The 20,759-nt window shown below is 44.8% G+C and overlaps 1 protein-coding gene and 1 long non-coding RNA gene across 14 annotated transcripts in view; both read left to right on the top strand.

Annotated features, from left to right (window-relative positions):
- The window catches only part of AGAP1 (ArfGAP with GTPase domain, ankyrin repeat and PH domain 1), a 301,042-nt gene that overhangs the window by 264,329 nt on the left and 15,954 nt on the right, over window positions 1-20,759 (top strand). For 12 of the 13 annotated variants that reach the window (XM_023930576.2, XM_086898932.1, XM_023930573.2 and 9 more), the window contains 2 exons: window positions 438-528; window positions 5,795-6,017. In XM_023930576.2, the coding sequence (XP_023786344.1) occupies window positions 438-528; window positions 5,795-6,017 (314 nt within the window). Of the gene's footprint in view, window positions 1-437; window positions 529-5,794; window positions 6,018-12,121; window positions 14,429-20,759 lie in introns of those variants that run through there. The other variant, XM_086898931.1, reaches the window with a different exon arrangement.
- Window positions 8,296-11,509, top strand: LOC147652110 (uncharacterized). Its single transcript, XR_015289634.1, has 3 exons — window positions 8,296-8,394; window positions 8,796-8,894; window positions 9,014-11,509. It is a non-coding gene; the product is annotated as an uncharacterized LOC147652110 (long non-coding RNA).

Raw genomic sequence — 20,759 nt, forward strand, 5'->3', positions numbered from 1 at the left:
CATGGGCAGGTCATCATGGGGAGCATTTAAACAGGTGAAATCTGACCTTTGGATGATGAAAAAGTTCCAGCCACTTCTGCAAACCATCCCTTAGTCTTCATTAGCACAAGCACACACATCAATAAAAGAAATTGATCTTGTAAAATAATATTCTTGTCTCATTTATCTCAAGAAGCAAACCTCCAGTGTGGCTGCTGCTTTTGGGAGGAGCAGGGTTCATTCTCAAGCTCGATTTCCCTCTGTCAGAATCCAGGCTGGAGACCCCAAAAGCCAAAGGATTGCTGTTCCTTGAGAGGCAAATCAAGACTTGAGGTTCCTTGACCATATTGATTTGACCTTGGGCTGAGCTTTGGGGTTTGCTGTTCATTCAGCTGACAGTTGTGTCATTTGGGTTTTTTGGGTTCTTGCTGCTCATTGATGTCTTTGGCTCCCCGCAGTCGCGCCTGACGAGCCAGAACGAGGCCATGGCCCTGCAGTCCATCAGGAACATCAGAGGCAACTCCCACTGCGTGGACTGCGAGGCACAGAGTGAGTACAGCCAGCTGACTCCTGCTCTGACCTCTTCTCCTTGGCCAGCACTGGGGGAACACCAGCCCTGGCCTCCCTGCTGGGACATCCCTCTGGCACATGTCTGCTTCCTCAAGGAGTTTGCTTAATTCATGCTCAATATCTGCCACATCAAGTGCATCCTAATTTTTTTCCCCTCGTTGTTCCACGTTGAATGTCAGCATTTCTGTACTTCCCTTCAAAGAAAAGGCAGAAAGTTTGCTGTTTGACATCAGTCCCTTCCATTTCCCTCCTGTTTTCCATGGTGAGGGCACACATGCCATGGTAATATTTTCAAAGAGCCAGAGCTTGATTGCTGTTTTTAGGGTTTGGTTTTTTTAGGCTTGCTTGTCAGAGGAAACCAAAGTCATTGCTCATTATATCTGGATACTAGAAAACTGATTTCAGATTTTTTTATTTTTTTTTCCTTCCCCTTTGTGTTTCTTTCCCCCTTTCTTTTTTATTTTTTAAAACATATACTTAGTGTTCAGAAGAGTGTTCTCAGGAATACTTTGAGCTGTGCTTCACCTCACTAACCCCGACTGAGGCCATTATTCTGGTGCTTTTTAGTTCCAGGGGTTTGCAACAAAGCCACAGAAAGGAAGTTCTCTTGCTCTAAAGCAATTAGTTGTAGGAGCTGAAGGACTGAGAACTTGTGCATTTTTATTTCTTTGATATTTGGAAGTCAGAACTTTCCTTGCAATTTTTACACATGCTTAAAATGGAAAAAATATTCATTTATTTTTCTTCAGGTGTGAATTTTATCTTTAAAGATTGGCTGCTTGGGATTTTGGCTCCTGGTCTAAGCCATTATGACACCCCAGTGTAAAAAGAACATTTGTACACAAGTGCAGGTGCTTCTGCACCAATAATTTGGTCTCTGCTTTCACTCTAAGTGATTCAGCACGTGCTAAGCCAGGGAAAAGCTTGGTTTGAGCAGTATTTTAGCACCTGGAGCCCAAAGCGAGTCTTATTTATTAGTGTGCTTTCATAGTGACCTGGCAGTCATTGAGATTTCCCCCAAAGCTTTGATGCAGCTCAGGAGGAAGGCAGGAAGGGTGGTGTGCTGTGGGTGAGGAGGAGGGGGTCTGGGAATGACCTACATGGATATTTAGCTCATTTGAAGTACTCACTGCTGCCTCTGAGCTGCCCACGGTGGGAGTGGTGCTGAGTCCTGCTCCACTGTGGGTGGCATTTTCCTAGCCTTGCTAACTAGATACAGATTTATAAAATACACAAATATATTCTATTTTTATAGATACACATTTATGAGGGGTTATATTATATATCTGTAAGATGCAGACAACTTCCACAACATCCTTCTGATCCATCTCAGTTCTGCCCAGACTCCACACTATGCCCAAGGCTTGTGTTTCTCTCCCCAGCCATGCACATATCCCAGGATTTATGCAGCCAGGCTGGATGTTTAATCAGGAAAACACTTACGCAAGAAAGCAGCACTCTTTTTATTTTTGCTTTTTGGGGTTTTTTTCTCCCCCCCAAACCAATCTGGTTTTCAGCCAGATTGCTCATGGGTCAAGCTGGCCCCCGTGCGTGGTGCCAGCAGCAGGGATGTGCCAGGAACATGTTCTGGGAGAGGGCAGAGTGGGACAGCCCATTTTGGCAACACTCTGTCATGTAGCTTTTAAGGGGGGATGATTCTGGACTCTCAGCTGGACTTGTTTGTATTCTCAGAGATGATTTAAACCCTCTTTGACTCCTCTTGCTATTTGACCTTCCTGATTTTAAGGCCACTGTCATTCCTTTGGAAAAAAATGTGAGATATTTCCAAAGCGATGGATCTTAAAATGTGAACACACATACACAGAGGAGGTGAACCTCAGCCTGCTGATTTTTCTGCTGGGCTTTGCTTTATTTTATTCCCTTGCCTCCCTTCCTGCCTTGCCAGGTCCTTACCCTGAAGCTCTTAACATCACAAACCCCAGCACTCCACACCGTGGAGCTCTCACATTGTTCACATCTCCACAGAGCCAGATGTTTGGGAGCACAGGAGTGTGAGATGTTGCCATCCCTCAGCTCTGTTCAGGAGCCATCAATCTTGCACTTCAGAAGTCTCATTCCTCCTCTTTCTGGAGCTCTTTGCCTTTTGAGCACTCGATGCAGCACTTCTGTTTCATCGGGGAATTCTGCCTTGTTGGATGTTAATCCAACTGCGTGCTGCCAGAATCCCGGCCCTTTGGCAGCCTCCAGCTAAAATTATCCAATATTCTCCTTCTAACATTCCCATCCCTGAGTGAGAGAAGAGGCAAGGTGCTCTTTAGGAGCTGGAGTTTGTGCCCAAGATCTGATTTCATGGTTCAAAAGGAAACTGGTGCTGCCTTTTCCCAAAGCAGCGAGTCCCAGTGCTGGCTTTGTCTGAAGAAGCCTCCCAAGGTGATTCAATTGTTTAGGCAAACAGCTCAATTTTTGGATTTTGGCTCTGCCAGAGGATAAATATGAGTCACTTCAAGATTTCTGCAGAACATGGAATATCAGGTCTTTGGTGTTGTAGAATAAAATAGGGAGGGTTTAAAAACATGGATTCTCATCCTGAGTTTTCCTGTCTAGGAGTCTGATCACTGACTCTGGTGTATTTTGTATTTGAAAACCAAACACTGAGACATAAATTTGGGCAATCTTGTCCTACCCATCATAGAATTAAATTTTTCATGCAGAATAGAAAAAAAAACTCACAAAGAATAGGAGAGTTGCAAACTTTTCTCTCTCTTCTGCTGCAGCTCGAGATGCCTTCACCCCTGCTTCTTCCTTCCCTGGCTCTTCTGCTCCTCCTTCCAGCAATTCCCCCTGCTCAGCCCAGGGATATCTTACAGCTGCTGACCTCAGGAAGGTTCAGCCTTTCATCAGCCTCCTTGGATCCAAAGGGATGAAGGAGAGAGTGGGGAGGGGTTATTCTCCTAAGAGGATTTTCACCTCCAAATGGTGAAGCTGATTGAGGTGTGAGTCAAAGTGGGGAAGAGTTTTTCAGGGAAGGAGTGAGCCAAGTGTTTTTCAGAATATGAACAGCTGAAAATTGTAATCTGGATATATTCAGTAGTGCTAAAAAGCTCATTTTTTATTTGACCAATTTTAAGTAAAGCACCTCTATCTGCATTAGAGTGGGCTTTTTCTTCCTTTTACCATCAAACCTAGATGTCCACACCTGCCACGTGCTTGTGAGCATCCTCCAATTCAGAACTACTCTCACCACCAGCAGGAAAAGGGAGCTGGGTTTGTATCATCTTAAAAGCAAAAAAAACCCCAACCTTGAATAATTACAGCTTTTAACCACTTGTGGTGTGAATTGGTGATAACAATTTTCATTTCCATAACGAGCTCAGCTCTTGCCTTTCCTCATTTGCCACTTTCCCACTCAGCTGTGTGTTGTCAGATTGTTGAAAATGAAAATAACATCTTGGTAAGATTTCATGGAACTTCCTGCTTGTTGTTTTGGGGGACTCCTTCAGTCGTAGCAGTGCTGGTAACTGAGAGGCTCTTCCAACCCAAACCAGTCTGTGATGCCCTGAAGCAGGTGAATATATAAAGAATTTTTTCAGTACAAGATGCACTGCACGTGCTCCAAGTGGAGAGGTGTTTGGAAAGGTCCTTAACACCAGTTCTGTCAGAATAATTGAAATAATGTAAGTTGGTATTCCCTTCTCTTGCTTCATTCTGAGTTCATGCCTCTTACAGCTCATTGCACTTTTGATTTTTGTCAGGATAACCCCAGCCTTAGCAGGTCAGGGGTTTCATCCAAGTCACAGTTTGCACATCCCAATTTTATACTTGCTGTGTTCAAATTTATACCAACAAATGGCAATTTTGGGGGTTTCTTTGTGTATTTTGTTTCAGATACACCGCTGGTTCCTCCAGTGGCAAAACAACAATGGAGATATCTAAAGAACTAGGGAATTAAAGGATTTTGTTGTAGTTATTGTACCAAAATCTTGGAAAGCATAGCAGGAGTTTTATCTCACCTGATTTTTTGGAGATCTGAAATGCTGTGTATATTTAATGTAACTATTAAATTATGTATAATATAAGACTTGGTATGGACAAGCACTTTTAAGCAAAAGATGTGTTTTTCTGCTCAAGTGAAATAAGATGGGGGATTTTTCTTCTTGGTTGCATTTTTAGATTTCAGTGGACTGAATGAAAAATGTCAGTCAATGCCTTCAGTGAAATGAGGGACTTCACAATTAAAATTATGAGCTTTCCTATTTTTTGTCCAAACATGGCATGACAAAGAACTAGGAAAAGTTTTGTTTCCTCATATTTTGGCTGCCAGAAACAGCTTTTCAACTGTGGGTTACACAAAGTCAAGACGAGTCTTGGGATGAATTTTTCAGAATAGTAGAAACACTGGAAATGCATTTTTCTGTCACCTCCAAAATTTGTTTAGATAGAAGTAAGAATTGCCTGCCCTCTTAATTAATCCCCATTTTCCTGCTTGGCATTTGGGGTATTTCTTTGGGATGCACAGAGTAAGGTGTGAAGAAAAGATCTGACAGCAAGGGGTTAGAAAAAACCAACAAAAATTCCTCTTGTGTGTGCTCAGTTGCATTTGTTAAGGTGAATGTTTGTTGGAGAGAAGGCAGTCCATACAAATCTAGATTTAAATTACACAGAGCAGTGGCTAAAGAGCTTTGAACCATGTTGGGAAATGGAATTTCCCATCTTGTGATCAGGTTTGCTCCAGTCTCACCCTTTTTGGGGGTGGGTGGGATCCTTCTGGCTCGTGCCCTGGAACTGGGGCTGTTCCAAGTGGGACATTTCCATCTTGGTGTTTATCTCCCTGATTTTGGAGATGGGAGAAGAGTCAGATGGAAGAGGCACACGTAGCTGATGGTGTAGCTGGTTATTAAGGGAGCAGAGGTAGTTAGCACGAGATAATTGTTTCTAGGCTCTATTTTTTTCTCTCCTTGGAGCAGCTCTGCATTCCCAAGGAGGGGCTTTCATCATCCTTTACCCATTACCATGCTTCTATCTATTTTGTTTCACATTTCCCTCCTAATTCATAGTGTGTTTTGACTGAGGATGGAGGGGTACATCTTTTGAGACACCACATTTTATTTTTCTTTACTCCACGATGTTTTCTTCGAAGGGTTGGCATCTCCACTGACCCTGAAAGACCTCCCAGCTGCGCTTTAGGCCAAGACCCACCCCCAGAGCCAAAACCTTCAGGCACAGACACCAGCTGGAAGGTTCTGTTGGGTGTTCCCTTCTCCTAATTGCTGTGTCCTGATTGCAGACCCCGACTGGGCCAGCCTCAACCTGGGAGCCCTCATCTGCATCGAATGCTCAGGAATCCACCGCAACCTCGGCACGCACCTGTCGCGGGTGCGCTCCCTGGACCTGGACGATTGGCCCATCGAGCTCATCAAGGTGATGTCAGCCATTGGCAACGAGCTGGCCAACAGTGTGTGGGAGGAGAACAGCCAGGGCCACGTCAAGCCTTCCTCAGACTCCACCAGGTGGGTTTTTGCTCTCTCCGCCTCGCCCGGCGCGTGACGCTGCCGCTTTTCAATTCCCCCTTGTGGAAAAATCATTATTTATATCCTCACTATAGCCCAGGAACTGCGTGTGTCAGGGTGGGGGGATGGCAAAAGTTGAGTGACTTCGTTACTTTCTTGCCATTGGGAAGGTTTCCTCAGCAGCTCTGCAGTTTTGTGTTCAGTGGGAGATGGAAACCTTCTTCTTCCTCCATCTAAACTATCCTGTCGTGTCCTCCTTTGTCTCAGTGGGCCACAAAGTTCCTGCCTCTTGGACTATCAGTTTGTCATTAATAATCTCCCTGCAGGGGTTCAGGCTCACTTGGGAATTTGTACCTGGCTGTCAGGTCTTTGGTTCTGCTCAGGGTGTTCAAAGTCCTGCTCGTCATTGACTTGGTTACTTTTCTGTGTGTGATTTATGTGAAACCATGACTTGCTGGGGGGGTATTTCCTTTGAGAATAGTGTTTCACCTGCCTCTCAAAGAGCCACACACTGAAAATCTTCCTGTGATGTGGTGTTCTACCTAAAACTAGGGGGTTTTATGCTTAATTAATCCAACTGAGGTCAAAGACAGATGTTTTGAGAATACTTTTTCCAGTTTTGGATCAGGTGGAAAGATCATGATGCCTGGGCCACCTCCTGCAGCAGAGGGCTGGGTTTGTGCTGTTGTGTGTAAGAAAGTCAACTGTTTCTTATTGCATTATTTCGTTAGCCCTGAAAAATGAATTTGTGGTGCCACCTTTGGTTCATCTTCGAGAATGAAGCCACTACATTAATCAGGCTACTTAGATGAATGGTTGTACATTTAAAAGTGCTCCAAGAGCCCCAAAGAGAGGTTTTGTTCAGGCAGAAATGGGATGTCTGCTCTATACCTGTGTATTATTACACACTGTGATTTCATCAAGTAGATTGAAATGAATTTTCAGTCATTACTATCACTTTAATACTGAGATTTTCTATTCTTGCACCTCACAAATATATGTTGCTCCTTACTGCTGAGGTGAGATGGAGCAATAGTTGTAAACACCTGAAAGGAAAATGCTTGCACTCAATTGGAATTCTATTAAAAAAAAAAAAAAAAGAAAAATCACATTATTTCAGTACTCACATAATAAACATCATGAAAAATCTAAAATCCATGTGACTGTGATGAAAAGAGCACCATCCATTTCAATTAATAATGCATTTGGGATTGAATTTTGCTTCTAGAAAATCAACTTTTTTCTCTTAGTGTTTCATGCTCAGGGCTTATTTTAATTTTCCCACTTTGTTTCTGTGCATCTTTATGGTTATATTCAGCTGATTCTGATTGTCACTGATATCACTGCACTTTCTCTCCTGCACTGCAGCATTTTTGGACAAAAAGATTCATTTTATAAATAGGATTTTCTAGCTCTGTGTCCAGGTTCACGCTTATGTGATAGAAGAGGTGCTAGAAAAAGTAGAATTAGGATGATGTGGAAATTTTCCCACAAAGCAATTGCAATCTTGCTTTGCTGTTCCCATTCCTCTGCTCTTTGCAGCAGGGACTGAAATGCAATTTTTCATGTAAACACCAGAAAGTTCTGCTTTTTCCCAGTGTGCGCCTCCTTCTGTGCTTCCCTTTGGTCTCTGCCAGCATCACAATCCTTCTGTCCAAGCTGTGGTGAGAAAATAAATTTAAGTTATTCAGGTAGAGGTTCTGCTTTCGCAGAAATCCTTCCCTGGCAGGGTGGGCAGGCCCTGGCACAGGGTGCACAGAGCAGCTGGGGCTGTCCCTGGATCCCTGGAAGTGCCCAAGGCCAGGCTGGACAGGGCTTGGAGCAGCCTGGGACAGTGGAAGGTGTCCCTGCCATGGCAGGGGGTGGAACAAGGTGGTCCTGAAGGTCCCTTCCAGCCCAAACCACTCTGGGAATGTGATTCTGTGATGGGCCCTTAATGGACACTTTCAGAGAGGATCATGGGTTTCACCTTTTCATGTTGTGTCTTTCTATTGGAGATGAAGCCATTAGTGGAAGCTCACAGATTTCTAGAGACACAAAAAACCCCCAAAAAAGGTAATGAGCTGCTCCACAAATGCTGAATTGTTGGGCTGGGAGGCTCAAGGAGTGTTCACAGACGGGACTAAAATGAACCTGAAAGTCTTGATGTGGCTTTTGAAGCAGTCCCTACAGCCTGGGAGAGGTTGGCACTGATCACTGTATACTTGCAGTGCCATCCTGTGTGTTTCTGTGGAGTAGAGGAAAAGGTGGAGGGATCCATGGAGATGGTTTTTGACAGGAGGAATTGCCAAATGGCTACTCCAGGTCATGGTGTGATTAAGGAATCTTATCCAGAAGAATATCACCAGTATTTCTGAAACCAGAGCTACGCCAGGCTGTGAGTATAGCTTCCCTTTAGTAATTTTGTACACTCAAAAATAAGATATTATCAAATTCAAGACTGTAACATGGCCTGCACTTTCCCCATGAGGGACAGCTCCCATCTCCTGTCTGTGTCCAGGAACAGCATCCAAGGGAGCGGCTGGAGCTGTGTCAGGGCTGGCTCAGGCTGGATTTAGGGAAAGCTTCTTCCCCCAGAGGTGCTGGCACTGCCCAGGCTCCCCAGGGAATGGGCACAGCCCTGAGGCTGCCAGAGCTCCAGGGGCTCCCAGGGATGCCCAGGGTGGGGTTATTGGGGTGTCTGGGCAGGGCATGGGGTTGGACTCCATGACCTTGATCCCTTCCAGCTCAGGATATTCTGTGATTAAACCACATTAAACCACTGCCATCCTTTTCTAGCCCACCAAATGCACTTCAAATTCATCATCCAAGCAAATCATGGGCAAAGATAAACCTGGACACCTATTTTGAAGGCCAGAAAGGTTCTGAGCTTGGAGGGTATGTAAAATTCAAAGCCTTTAGCAGAAGGCATTATCCCTCCTGCATTGCCCAGGGATATATTGCCTGGGTATGTCCTCTAATATTAATTAATATATATTAATATTAATAAATTCCAGGTCATGGCAGGAGGGAGGGACAAGCAACCTGGTCTGGTGGAAGGTGTCCCATGGCAGGGGGTGGGATGAGATGGACATTAAGGCCCATTCCAACCCAAAGCATCCTGGAACTCTTCAGGCAGATCTCCAGGTCGTTCAGTGCCCCTGTAAGTGAAAAGCAACAGCCAGGATGGCCCCTGGCCCTGAACTGGAAGGTTTGGGGAGCACAGGCGTGGTGGGATCCCCAAGGAAGCGGCACAAGGCAAAGCTGAGGGTGTTGCTGGGATTTTGGGGAGGAAGGAGGAATAAACAGCGGCTCCAGTGAGCATGAAAAGTTGGGGAAGCGTCGGAAAACCCAAACCCAGGCAAACACTGGAGTGTGGAAGGGAACAGGGACCAGCTGGGCCCCGAGCTGCCGTGTCCGTGGGTCCCTGATTAGGTCAGCTCTGGAGAGCTGGTAATTGGTTCCAGCAATTGCCAGCAGCCCCGAGAACGCCGCTCAAACTTCGGGAGGCCTGTGACAAATTGAAGCTGACTGCTGGTGAAGGAGTATCGACTTCCCATTCCTAAACAGGGGAATCATTAGTCAAGAAAAGCATCTTTTAATTACTCGCAGGAAGAAAAAAAAAGAAAAAGAGTGAGAAAAGGAAAAAGATCTTTCAGTATGGATCCTGCAACAACTGCCAGGTTTTTTTTTCCAAGTGTATTCAATATTAAATTTATTGTCTTGCAGGGGAGGGGGCGAGCGGGGGGAGCTTGCCTGCGGTCCCTCCTTGGGTAATGCGGGTTTAATTTGGAGTGAGAAGTCAAATTAGAGTAAATCAATGTTGCGACAATTAACTGGGGCTGGGGATGGGATCAGGATTTTCCCTCTAATTGCTATTGATACTGTTTAAGCACATTCTCACAACGCTGCTTTGGAGTGCTGCAGCACTGGAGGAGCCCTGTGGGGCTGAGCAGCTCCATGGAGGAATGTTGGAGATGTGGGGATGCCAGCTTGGGAATTCTTTGCCTTTTGCACTCCTACCAGATATTTAGCTTTTTCTGGACATGCCTCACTCGTTTTGCTTTCTCCTCACGCTCATGTGGCTTCTGGTTTGCAGACTCACTTGCCACCATTGACTTCCCGATGTGGTGTTGGCCTTTTCCAAAGGAGACAAGCTGCCCCCATCCCTCTCCAGGGGGGATGGTTATCTGCTCCCTCCTTCCCTGAGCTCCCAAGGACTCCATCTCCGTCTCCCTGGGAGTGTTGGGATGGATGTGCCACCTCCAGCAGCTGGAAGTTGTCGGCAAAGCCGAGGGAAGGCAGGGTCATACCCAGGGACCATCCCAGCCACGCTTCCTGTTGTGCTGCTCAAACAGGGCCAGGTATCTGTGTTAGCTACACACAGATCGGGCTCCACCATTGCATCATCTCTTGGAGAATATTCACAAACAGCTGGAATGTCTGACTCCATTAAAACCGTGAATTTTAAGCTCTTTTAGTGGGGCTTGGAGCACGAGCGGCAGTTGTGCTCAGGTCTGTTTGCTCAGCAGTCTCTGTTTGTTCTGGGTACCAAAGGTTACAGGAGAATCCAGCCCGGGCTGAGCAGGCGCGAGCTGGGAGCTGGCAGTGTCGGGAATTGACTCTCACCTTCCAAGGGAAGATCTGGTTTGATCCTTGCTCACTAATGAACTCAGTTTAATGGTGTCAGGGATAACATTACACAGCTGCACTGTATTGAGCTGAGTTTTACAGTCCTGCACCAAAGCCTGGCTTGCGCTGCCCCGAGGAGAGCGGCCGTGATGCCAAGCTCCTCACTGGGGAGTGACTTGGATGAAAAATATTACACCATGCCTTCCATGAAAACATTAATCCTTTTCTTTGTAAAAATAATTAATCCTTCATCATAAATAAAGAGAGCTCTTGCATCCTGGATCTTGCAGAGCTGCTGTGTTCCATCTCTCCCTCAGCCCTTGCTCCTTTTGGCCATCAGTTTGTGGTGCTGCTGCTCCCAGATTCCTGGCAGAAGGAATGAATAGGCCTGGGGGAGCCAGGGGTACCTCTGTCCGTGCTCATCAGCTCCGGCTCCGTGGCGGATCTTGGCCTGATGAGGTCAGTGTTTTGTGCCTTTTCAGTGCTCCTCCACGCCTGACACCTTTCCCCTTCCAGGGGAAGGGGGTTTTTAAAAATAAATTACTAAAAAAAAAAAAAAAAGAAAAGAAAAGATTTTATTGTGAAGGGCTGACCAGAACCCATCTGCAGTTGGGTGGCATCTGCTCCCCACATGTCACTTCCCTCATTAACAAGCAATTGAATTAATTAAATGCTACTCAGAACACGCATAACAAGCTACCGGCAGTGTCCAAATTAGCACTGATAATCAAGGATGATTTCCTTTATTATCCTGCTAAGTGGTGTGCAGGCTCTGATCTCCCTGTCTGCCCTCATCTATTTACATACCCCCAGCTTCTGCCTTTAGAAGCTGAGGTTATCTTACCTAGTTAATTTGCCACGATCACCAAGCATGGCGGATTGATATTCCTGCCTCTGCTGAAGCAAACCCCCTCCTTTCTCCCCCTTTTCCTTCCTCCCCAAGCCTGGTCCTTTGTATCTCAAGCTCACTGATAAATTAAAAGCCACCCCTGTGGTCTCTCAAGTGAGTAATAGAGGCAGAAATTTCATTTTGCAACTGGCTGATTTAATGATCCAAAGGGTAATTAATGGCCTGATTATCTTAATGTTAAATATGTCCGGCAGCAATTACTGTGACCTCCCGCTTGTCAAGGTCCAGGCTATGCTCTTCTTTCAATTAAGTTCTCTGGGGCTTAATGGTATGAATAAACTCCTCTGATTCTATCATTCCGGACTCTGAGATTTAAGCGAGCTGGGGGCTCGTTTGGAGTTTTAATCAGCCCGTCTTCTACTTGAGCGATCAGAGTTAACAATTATAACAAGGACAGTTTAACTTTCTTTCTTTCTTTCCCCCCCCCCCTCCCCTTTCCACTTCTTTATATATTTTTTTTATTATTTTTTTTTTTTCCTGAAGCGCTCGGAGGGGATTTTGTTGGCGGCAGCGGCGGCTTCGCCGGGCCAGTCTCTCCCGATATAAATTATCATGTGAATGCCGCTGTTTTTCCATTTGACAGGCTTAATTAATTGGCAGGAGCGCCCGAAAATGACAGTGCCACTAATTGCAACTCCAAGCCCATCTCTGTCACAGCGGCGCGCTTGTCAGCGGCCATGCCCCGCTCCTCGCCGCGGCCGGACTCTGTTGACGTTTCCCATTCCGGTTTTCACATCTCGTCGGGGAGCGTGATGGGATGTGATAGCCCAAGATGTGCCTTTGGCTCTTGCAGGCAGGCAGCTCGTGTGCAAGAATGACATTTGCTGCCAATAAAGTTTAGACAGCTGGGCTGCTGCCGGCCCAGCAGCTGCTCAGGTTTGACTCCAGCTTTGGCTTAAGGTTTCCAGTTGGACTTTGGGAAGGGATCAATAAAAACTCGCTCCTGCTCTTCCTGGTGGCTGAACTCTGCTGAGCAGCACGACTCCCAGCGAGCTGGAGTTCTATTAGCTCTGTTTTGGACAGCAGATATTTCATGGAGTTAATGAGGAAAATGGATAAATTATTAGTTACGGCGGCATCGCGTTCTCAAACGCAGACATAAATAAAGAGACTGATTCACTGCTGCCAGTAAACTCCAGGATACAGCTGGAGGAGCGAACCCTTCGTGTGCTCCCACATTGTGTTGGTTTGCAATTAAATTGAAGCAAAAAAAAATGAAATTGTCACTCACCAGTAGCTTCCAGGAAATGCATCTGACGGGAAGAGCTGAGTGAGGCGAGTGGAACATCAGCTGGTCAGACTTCAGCCTTTTGGAGACCCTGGAAGCTCCAATGCAATACTCCAAAGATGAAAGGTGGTGGTAGGAGTTGTAATATCGTATTTTATTGTCCTTGCAGCTGCTTGGCAGCCCTTCTCACCCAGGAGCTGATCCGGTGGAACACCGGTGCCTGTGCGGCAGCCTGGGAGATGCCTGGATGATTAAAAATCAAAACAAAACAACCACAACACCCTCGACCCCGCTTGTCCAAGTTAATGAGTGCTTTAGATGAAATGCTCCCCGGCTCAGCTGCACCTTTCTTGTGTGCAAAGCTGCCTCTGATAAAAGCTCAGACTCTTGGTAAACAGGAGCCTGGTTTGCAATAATTATTGAAATCGTTATTTTCCTCGGTGGTGGTGAAAGAGAAACCTGCAAAGGAAGTGCTTCTGTCTCCTTCTGGAGATTGTGAAAGCATTTATTAAAAGGCCACAGTGCTGTTCTTCTTTTCAATCTAAATCACTTCATTGAATCCCTGGAAGTGTCTAAGGCCAGGCTGGACAGGGCTTGGAGCAACCTGGGGCAGGGGATGGTGTCCCCTGGAGGCACAGTCAGCTCCTTTATTCTGGTGAGATTCTTGACAAATTTGGGTTCTCCTTCTCTGTGGATTTGGCTGCCACGCTGAAAAGTACCAAGTTAGGCTGAAATTCCCTAGAAAAAGAAGCTGTTAAACTTGTAGAAATCTAGGATTCGAGTTCAGGACTCAAACAAGGAGGACTTTTTGGGGAAAAGAGTGTTCATAAGTTGATAAAAAGCAGCAGAAAAAGAGACTTTTTGTTTGTTTGTTTGCTGGAATAAGAACCCATCTGGTGGGTGGGTGAGTGCCTGTTCTGAAGGTCTCAAAACCTTGGCTTCAAACTTAACTTCTGATTAAGATACAGACTGGTTATTTCTCTTTTTGTATTTAGTTCCCTCCCAAACACCTAGCAGAGCTAGAGAGATTTGAAGGCCAATGTGTTTTCAGTGGACTTCTCATCTGCTTGGCCAAAACCTTCTTGAAAAGGTCAACTCAGAGCTCACTAACAGAGAGAAAACCATTGCTGTGTTTATTAGAAACTGCTTGGGCCAGTTTGGAACTACAACAGAGAAATGGAAGGGCAAATTAGAACAAAATTTTAATTTCATATGGGAAAAAAATGAATGGTGAATTTAAACTTGAGGGGAAGCACGGCTTGCATCAGGCTGATGGCCAAAGGCCAGGATCACTGAAAAGGAGTCAGATGGAAACCACTGTGGGTTCGTTTTTCCTCACAAAATTCCTTGGTATCATTAACACTGGAATTAAATTGCATGCCACGTGTGTGGGTGCACATATCTGCTACTGCACAGCACCTGAGGAATACACATGGGGAGTTTCATCTTAAATACAGCAAGCTAAAAGCAACTGGAAAATGAAGTTTGCTGTCTAAAGCATTGGGCAGCTTTACCAAGGTGTTCTTTCACCAGTAATTCATCAGTTATTTCCAAAAGGAAAAGCAATGGACACTGATTTGTTCTCGAAATTCAGCTGTTTGCGAGGCTAAAACTTGTAATAATAATAAAAAAGCCAAAATAAAGCCATTGAGTTAAAAAATGCCTAATGCCAACCATCGGCTATTATGAGGTGCTCAGATCAGATCCAAAGGCTCATCTGTGAGTATTTTGGGAAGTACTGTGAGTCAAGCACTTGGGGAAACACCCAGCAGATTGAAAAATACCTATTCTGTTAGAAAGAAATCTTATGCAAAATATTTTCTTTTTATTTGCAGCTTTTCTGTGTAGTTGACGTTTAACCTGTTCCTTTCATTCCTCCTGCCCCGAGGTCACATCTGCCTCTCTGTACACGAAATCTCCCCCAGGCAGTTTAAACCAAACACAATTCAAATTGCTTCCTGGAAGTGGCTGAAAAGCCAGTTTTTTCCTGGTTTGTGCTGGGGGAGCTTTGCTGTATAAATTCCTTCTGCTGATAAAGAGATACACAAAGTGATTGTGGTTGAATCTGAGGACAGGGTGGGAGGTGGTCCCCAGGATTCTCTTTTCCTTGGGTGGGATGTCACAGGAAGGTTGTAGACCACAAGCTCTTGTCACCAGTGATGGTGGTTGTGTTCCTCCTGTGCTTTTTGCCCGTTTCAGGATCTTTTTCAGCTGCTGGGACAGCAGAGCGTGGCTGAAGGCAGTGGTGGGAAGGCTTTGAAGGCAGGCAGTGCCTCTCCGTGCTCCTGGTGGCTTTGCTGGCCGGTGACACGAGGCACAGAAGCAGCAGCATCCCCTCGCTTTGGTCCTGGCTACAGAACCCGCAGGGCTCCCTAACAGTAACTGTGACCAACTTTCTTTTGTGCTTTTTTCCCTTTTTTCCCCCCTTTGTTTAAGACTAAGCTTTGTTTCTGGCTCTGCAGGAAGCTGGTAGCCTATGGCAAGGGACTGGGGAGATAAGACTTCAGTAAGATAACTAAATGAAAAGGGCAGCAGTGAAAAGATGGTGCCGGCTTTTGACTGGACTGAAACTTGATATACACAGCAGCCCAAATGCAGGTTCCCCACAGCTCTCAAATATTCTCTGTTCATCTGGGATAATGCTCTTCCAGCTGGATTTTTCCATGGGTGGGTGCTGGAGTGGGGGACAGCAGCGAAGCCCCAGCAGAAACGCGTGACCAGAAGAAATCAGAGCGGCTCTCAAGTAATTAAACAGCGAGTGGGAATGTGCTGAGGGGAGCACAGGTGAGGGGTGGGAGGCAGGAATTGGAGGGAGATTAAATCCCTCCCTGTGCCTATTAACCAGATTGTGCAGACAGAGCAAAGTCCTGTCGCTGAGGCATTTTTTTGTGTAAGAATTTGGGGAGCAAGAAGTGTCTTGGTAATTGGTGAACCTCAAAAGGTGTGCATGGGCCGAGCTTCAAAAAGCCTTCATGCTGAACAGATGATTATGTCATGGCCTAGAAATCTTCCTGCTAACTTAGCTTTTCCTCCAAAAGATTTACATTTCCCTGGTTTCATCCAGGTCAGAATTTCCAAAGGGATGTTTTTATTGTATTTTCACTTGTCTCTACAGTACCAGCCAGGCTTGGGAAACCGAGGTGCTCACACAATTAAATCACAGCCCCAGGAATGCTTCTAAGAGCCCTCTATGAGTGGAAAGAACAGGGTTGTGTCACTGTGTGCTAAAACTGAAGGGTGTCTTAGGAAAAGATGATATTCAGAAGTTGATTTTTTTACTTTTTAATCTCAAGAAGCCAAAATTGGCAGCTCTAATCCTTTGCTAGTGACATGTGTGTGCTCCTGAGCCTTTCCAGACCAGATCTGCTTTGGCCACTATCAGAAATAGATTCCTGAATTTCTATGGGTTCACCTTTCGCATTCAGGCTTCTGATCAAAGAGAAAAGTTAAAATACAATTATTTAAAACTATACTATTATTTTAAATGGTTTTTAAAATAAATGTTATTATTTGAAATACTGCTGCAATTGCAATTTTGAGTGGTGGAACTCCAGTTTGGGTTGGTGTAGGTGCTCCCAGCTGTGGTTTCAGCTGTGGACACCATTACACAAAATTTATTTGGAGGCTGGATAAACTCAGCAACCAAAGGACCCTTTAAAATGCAGAGTTTTGTTTGTTAAAAATCAGTCACCACCATTTTTAAATGTTTTTTTAAGAACATGGTGTGTTTTACAAGGGGTCTTGGGGTGTTTGGAAGGGAGGTGTGATGGAGCAGACAAGGTTTAGGGATGTGTGATGAGAAATTCTCCAAGTGAAGTGAGAGATGAGAATGGTTCTTCTGACAAAGTTTTGGAACTCCTTAAACTGATGCATGTCCAAAGCGGATTTTTAGCTGGTGTTTCTTGCCACATTTACATTTTTGTGGAGTCACACAGCTCGTTTGATACCAATGTGTGTGCTAAGATGTGGAATAAGAGGCAGAGGAGGACATGGGATGCCTCAGAAATAGAAGGAAAATAGCCTCCAACATCAAGTGTGCTATTTTGTAAATGGAAAATGCATTTGGCATCCTGGAGAGGAGAGGTTTGGTTTGTATTTTTTACAGCCAGACTATCTCACTGCCATAATGGGACACTCAGGAACCAGCCCAGCTTACGGGGAAGGCTCTCAGGACACCCCAAAAAATTGTGTTGTCAGCCAGGAGTAATAAAGTAGCATAAAAAATGAGCTGGTTTTATGATTCCCTAGATTTTCAGAAAGAAGTGGCGAAGCAGAGCAGGACTTGTGTGTTCACAATTAAATATTTGTGCTGATACTTTTTTGTGGAATTGTAATTTTTTTTGTACCAGGGGTGCCCTGATGAAGAGGTTTTGATGGCCAAGTAGGTGCCAATATCCACAGGAGTGTTTTTGGTGTGGAGCAGGAGAAGGCACAAATTTTGTTCATGGAATGATTCTGATCCACACAAAGTGAATTCCCTTTGGAGAAACATATTTATCAATATAATATGGTCAAGTATATATTCTATTGAGCACATTTATCAAGAATTTATCAAGCATATATATAATATCCTTGACAAATTCAAGATCATGTATAACAATAAATTCAAATCCACAAAATATGAAGTACTGTTTTATATATGTATATAGTGCACTTTACTCAACACTCAGGAAAATTGGTTTAACTGCTTTAAAAAAATGAAAATTAAATATTTTCTGGCTCATGCTCTTTGTGAAAGAGTACAGTGGATAGCAGTTTGAGAAGCTGGAAATAAATCTTGGCTCATTTGGGGATTTGAGGGGTTGCATTTCAGGCCACAGTTAAAAAATCTGAGCGTTCTTTAAGCCAGAACTCACCAGCAGTGGAAGAGGGATAAGACTCACAGTAATCCAGCATGATTCAGGATTGAGGAGGGTACATGTTTTGACCATAACTTGCCAAAATAGAGAATTTTGGAGAAGAATGGTAAGAAATATTTCGAGTCTTCAGTGAGTAGCAGGAGATGCTTAAGGGGGTTAATGAAATGATAATGATTTAGAGGGGGATGGAGGGGTTTGCAGGCATTTGGAGGTGATCTCCTTGGAAAAATGGGCTCTTGTAGTTCCAAAAAAATGCTCCTAAGAGCAGGAGTAGGGGATGGAGGATGTAGGGAGAGGGAGGAGGGGTTTGGACTGGTTATTTCTTCAGCTGTGCAGTCTTTTCCCAAGGAAAGCGGTGATTCCCACCCCTAGGGTGTGGAGCAAGGCAAGGGATGGAATGATCTCAGTGGCCTTTGCTTTCCAGATTCACCAAATCTCTGGAAAGGAATCTCACAGCGTTCAGATTGTAAAATATTTCTCCCTGTTTCACGTTGAGTCCTCTTATCGCTGCAGAAATCAGCTGAGATCAAGATCTAATTCCAGTGCTCTTTCCTCCCTGTCCCCTGCTCCCCTCCTGCATCCGCTGGATGTCCATTTCTGTAAGTTTTCCCTTCAGAACAAACCTATCATTTTTCACCACAGGATATTTACAGCTTCAATCAGTGCCAAATTCAATTGGCTTCTGATCTCATCGCTGGAAGTTATAGATGCAGATATTATTTGCACTGTGGTTAATTATGAGGCAATCAAACTTTGGCTTTTCCACTGTAATTTCCTCTGCCAGCTAATTTAATTAATCACCCCCAGCTCAGCTCTTCCAGCTGCGACCGGCAGGGTCATTAATTAGACATGTGGTGGTAGCTCATAGACCAGTTCCTGTTAAGGGGCTGCTGCCCACTTGATCTCTGAGGGAGCTGCAGCTTTTTTTCCCAAGCATCCAGGCAGGATTGAAGGTTGGCTGCCAGGTTGTTGTATCCCTCAGAAGCCATTCCCAAATGACAGACCAGAAGCAATCATCAGGATTGCTGGGACTGCTGGCACTCAGCTTGCAGGGACTGGGATCAGATGCCCACCAAGATGCAATTTAGGGTCTCACCCAGCAGTTCTCAGTGCTCCATCCATTCTCATCTCATCCAGGAGCTAAAAAACAAATGCTCAGGAATTCCATAGAGCTCCTTCTGACTGCTGGTGGGAGCTGACCGGTGTTTGTCAGATGGAAGATACTTTAATTGCCAGATCACATCAGCAATAGCAATTTATTTATTTTTCACTATAGAAGCTGTGAATATATAGAATATATTCTATATCTATATATAAATATATATATATATTCTCTCTATATATATAAATATATATTATATATAATATTTATATATATATATATATATATAAATATATCTATTCTATATATAACTATAGAATACCCAGCTAAGTCTGTCACATTGTTTAGATCTCAGAGTGATCACTAGGTCCTTTTCCTTCAGGGTGGAAGAATATTTTGCAGTGAACAATATGGGTTGATACAGCTTAGGAGTCTCATTCTATGCATTATCAGCAGAGGGCAAGTGGTTTGGGATGTGTGGTGGCCCTGGAAAGTCCAAGCATTTTGCAGGGAAGGCAGCAGGTCCTTGCTCTTTGCTCTTGCATGGTCTCTTTGGATAGCTGGGAATACACACCCTGCCTTTGGGCTGCGCTTTGCATCTCAAATGTCACGGATTCATGGAATGGGTAAAGGTGGAAAAGCCCTCCAAGATGATGGAGTGCAACCCTTGGCCCAGCAGTTCCAGGTCCCTACATACCACATCGAAGAATCCTCCAAATCCATCATGTTCCCAGACTGAGAGGTTTAAGCATCCTTTGTTTTTCTACCAGGATCTTCTTTATCCTCCTTGGGAGTGCCACCAAAGCCACTGGTGTTCACCTGCTGTCTCTTGGAGTTGGAAAAGCTGAAAATCTTCAGGATCCTTGTAGCTCCTGGGCAGCTTTTCCAAGCACACACAGACAGCCAGGCTGGTTTTACTGCACTTTGATTTCAAACCTGTTGCCAAGCTGTCGTGTCTAATCAGTGCCTGCGTCTGCCGGCGGTGGATTGCTGATGGATTGGTTGGAGTCTCCTCCACTTCTTTTCACAGTAGACAAACTCAGCTCAAGACGACTGTTTTAATCATCCTGGTTCACAAAGCCTCCTTTCAGCCTCTTCTGTCCAAAACATCCATCAACCCCACCCAGAAATAGTAAACTGAAAATAAAAAAAATCAGTTCTCCTCACCGCTTAACTGCAAGCGCCTTTTTTAATAGCAAAACAACGCTGTGGGCTCAAGTGAGCTCCCTTCTCTGAAGGAGAAGGTGCTTCTGATGCAACCCTCCCTTCAAATGCATCATGCTCTTCACTGGTGGCTTTTTTCCTCCCTTGTATCTCTCAGAAGGTTCCCTCAGTCTGAACTGTTTTGGGGAAGATGCTTTTAATACAAAGTCCTTTCGCACTCAGGGGGAGCTTTAGGGATTCTCACAGAGACACAGCTCAGCAACTGTTTCACAGTGAAGGGGTCACATCTGCCTCTGGCAGCACAAGGAGATTGTTGACATGTTATTGCTGTGGAAGCCCTGAACGAGAGATTTGTAATTGAGGAGAGAGCAGTTCGTCCCTTCAGAGGAGCTGCACCTTGCTGTGGAGCAAAAGGCAGTGCTTGCACCGTGTCAGGGATGCTCCTTTGGGAATTCCTCTCAGTCTCACAGCTGGAAAAGCTGCTGCTGGAAGGGAGTGGAGCCCAGGGAATGTGTTCATGGAGAAAGAGAGAAAATCATAGAATCATTAAGGTCCTCCAAGATCATCAAGTCCAACCTTATATATTTTACATGTATTATAGCTTTATGGAGTGGATGGATGGATGGATGGATGGATGGATGGATGGATGGATGGATGGATGGATATATTTATATATAATCATTTTATCTTAAGAAGGTACTGCTAAATAATTTGCCACCCAAAAGTAGATCAAGTCAGCATTAACTGGAAGATAATCCTCCATACAGACCTGACTTAGGAGCAGCCCCATTCCTCGTTGAAGAAAGCCAGCATCCAAAATTCCCAAAGTAACCATCAGTGTTCTGTGGGCAAGCTGGAGAATTACTTT

The sequence above is a fragment of the Cyanistes caeruleus genome, chromosome 7 (genome assembly GCF_971803275.1).
Source record: "Cyanistes caeruleus chromosome 7, bCyaCae1.hap1.1, whole genome shotgun sequence".
Classification (NCBI taxonomy): domain Eukaryota; kingdom Metazoa; phylum Chordata; class Aves; order Passeriformes; family Paridae; genus Cyanistes; species Cyanistes caeruleus.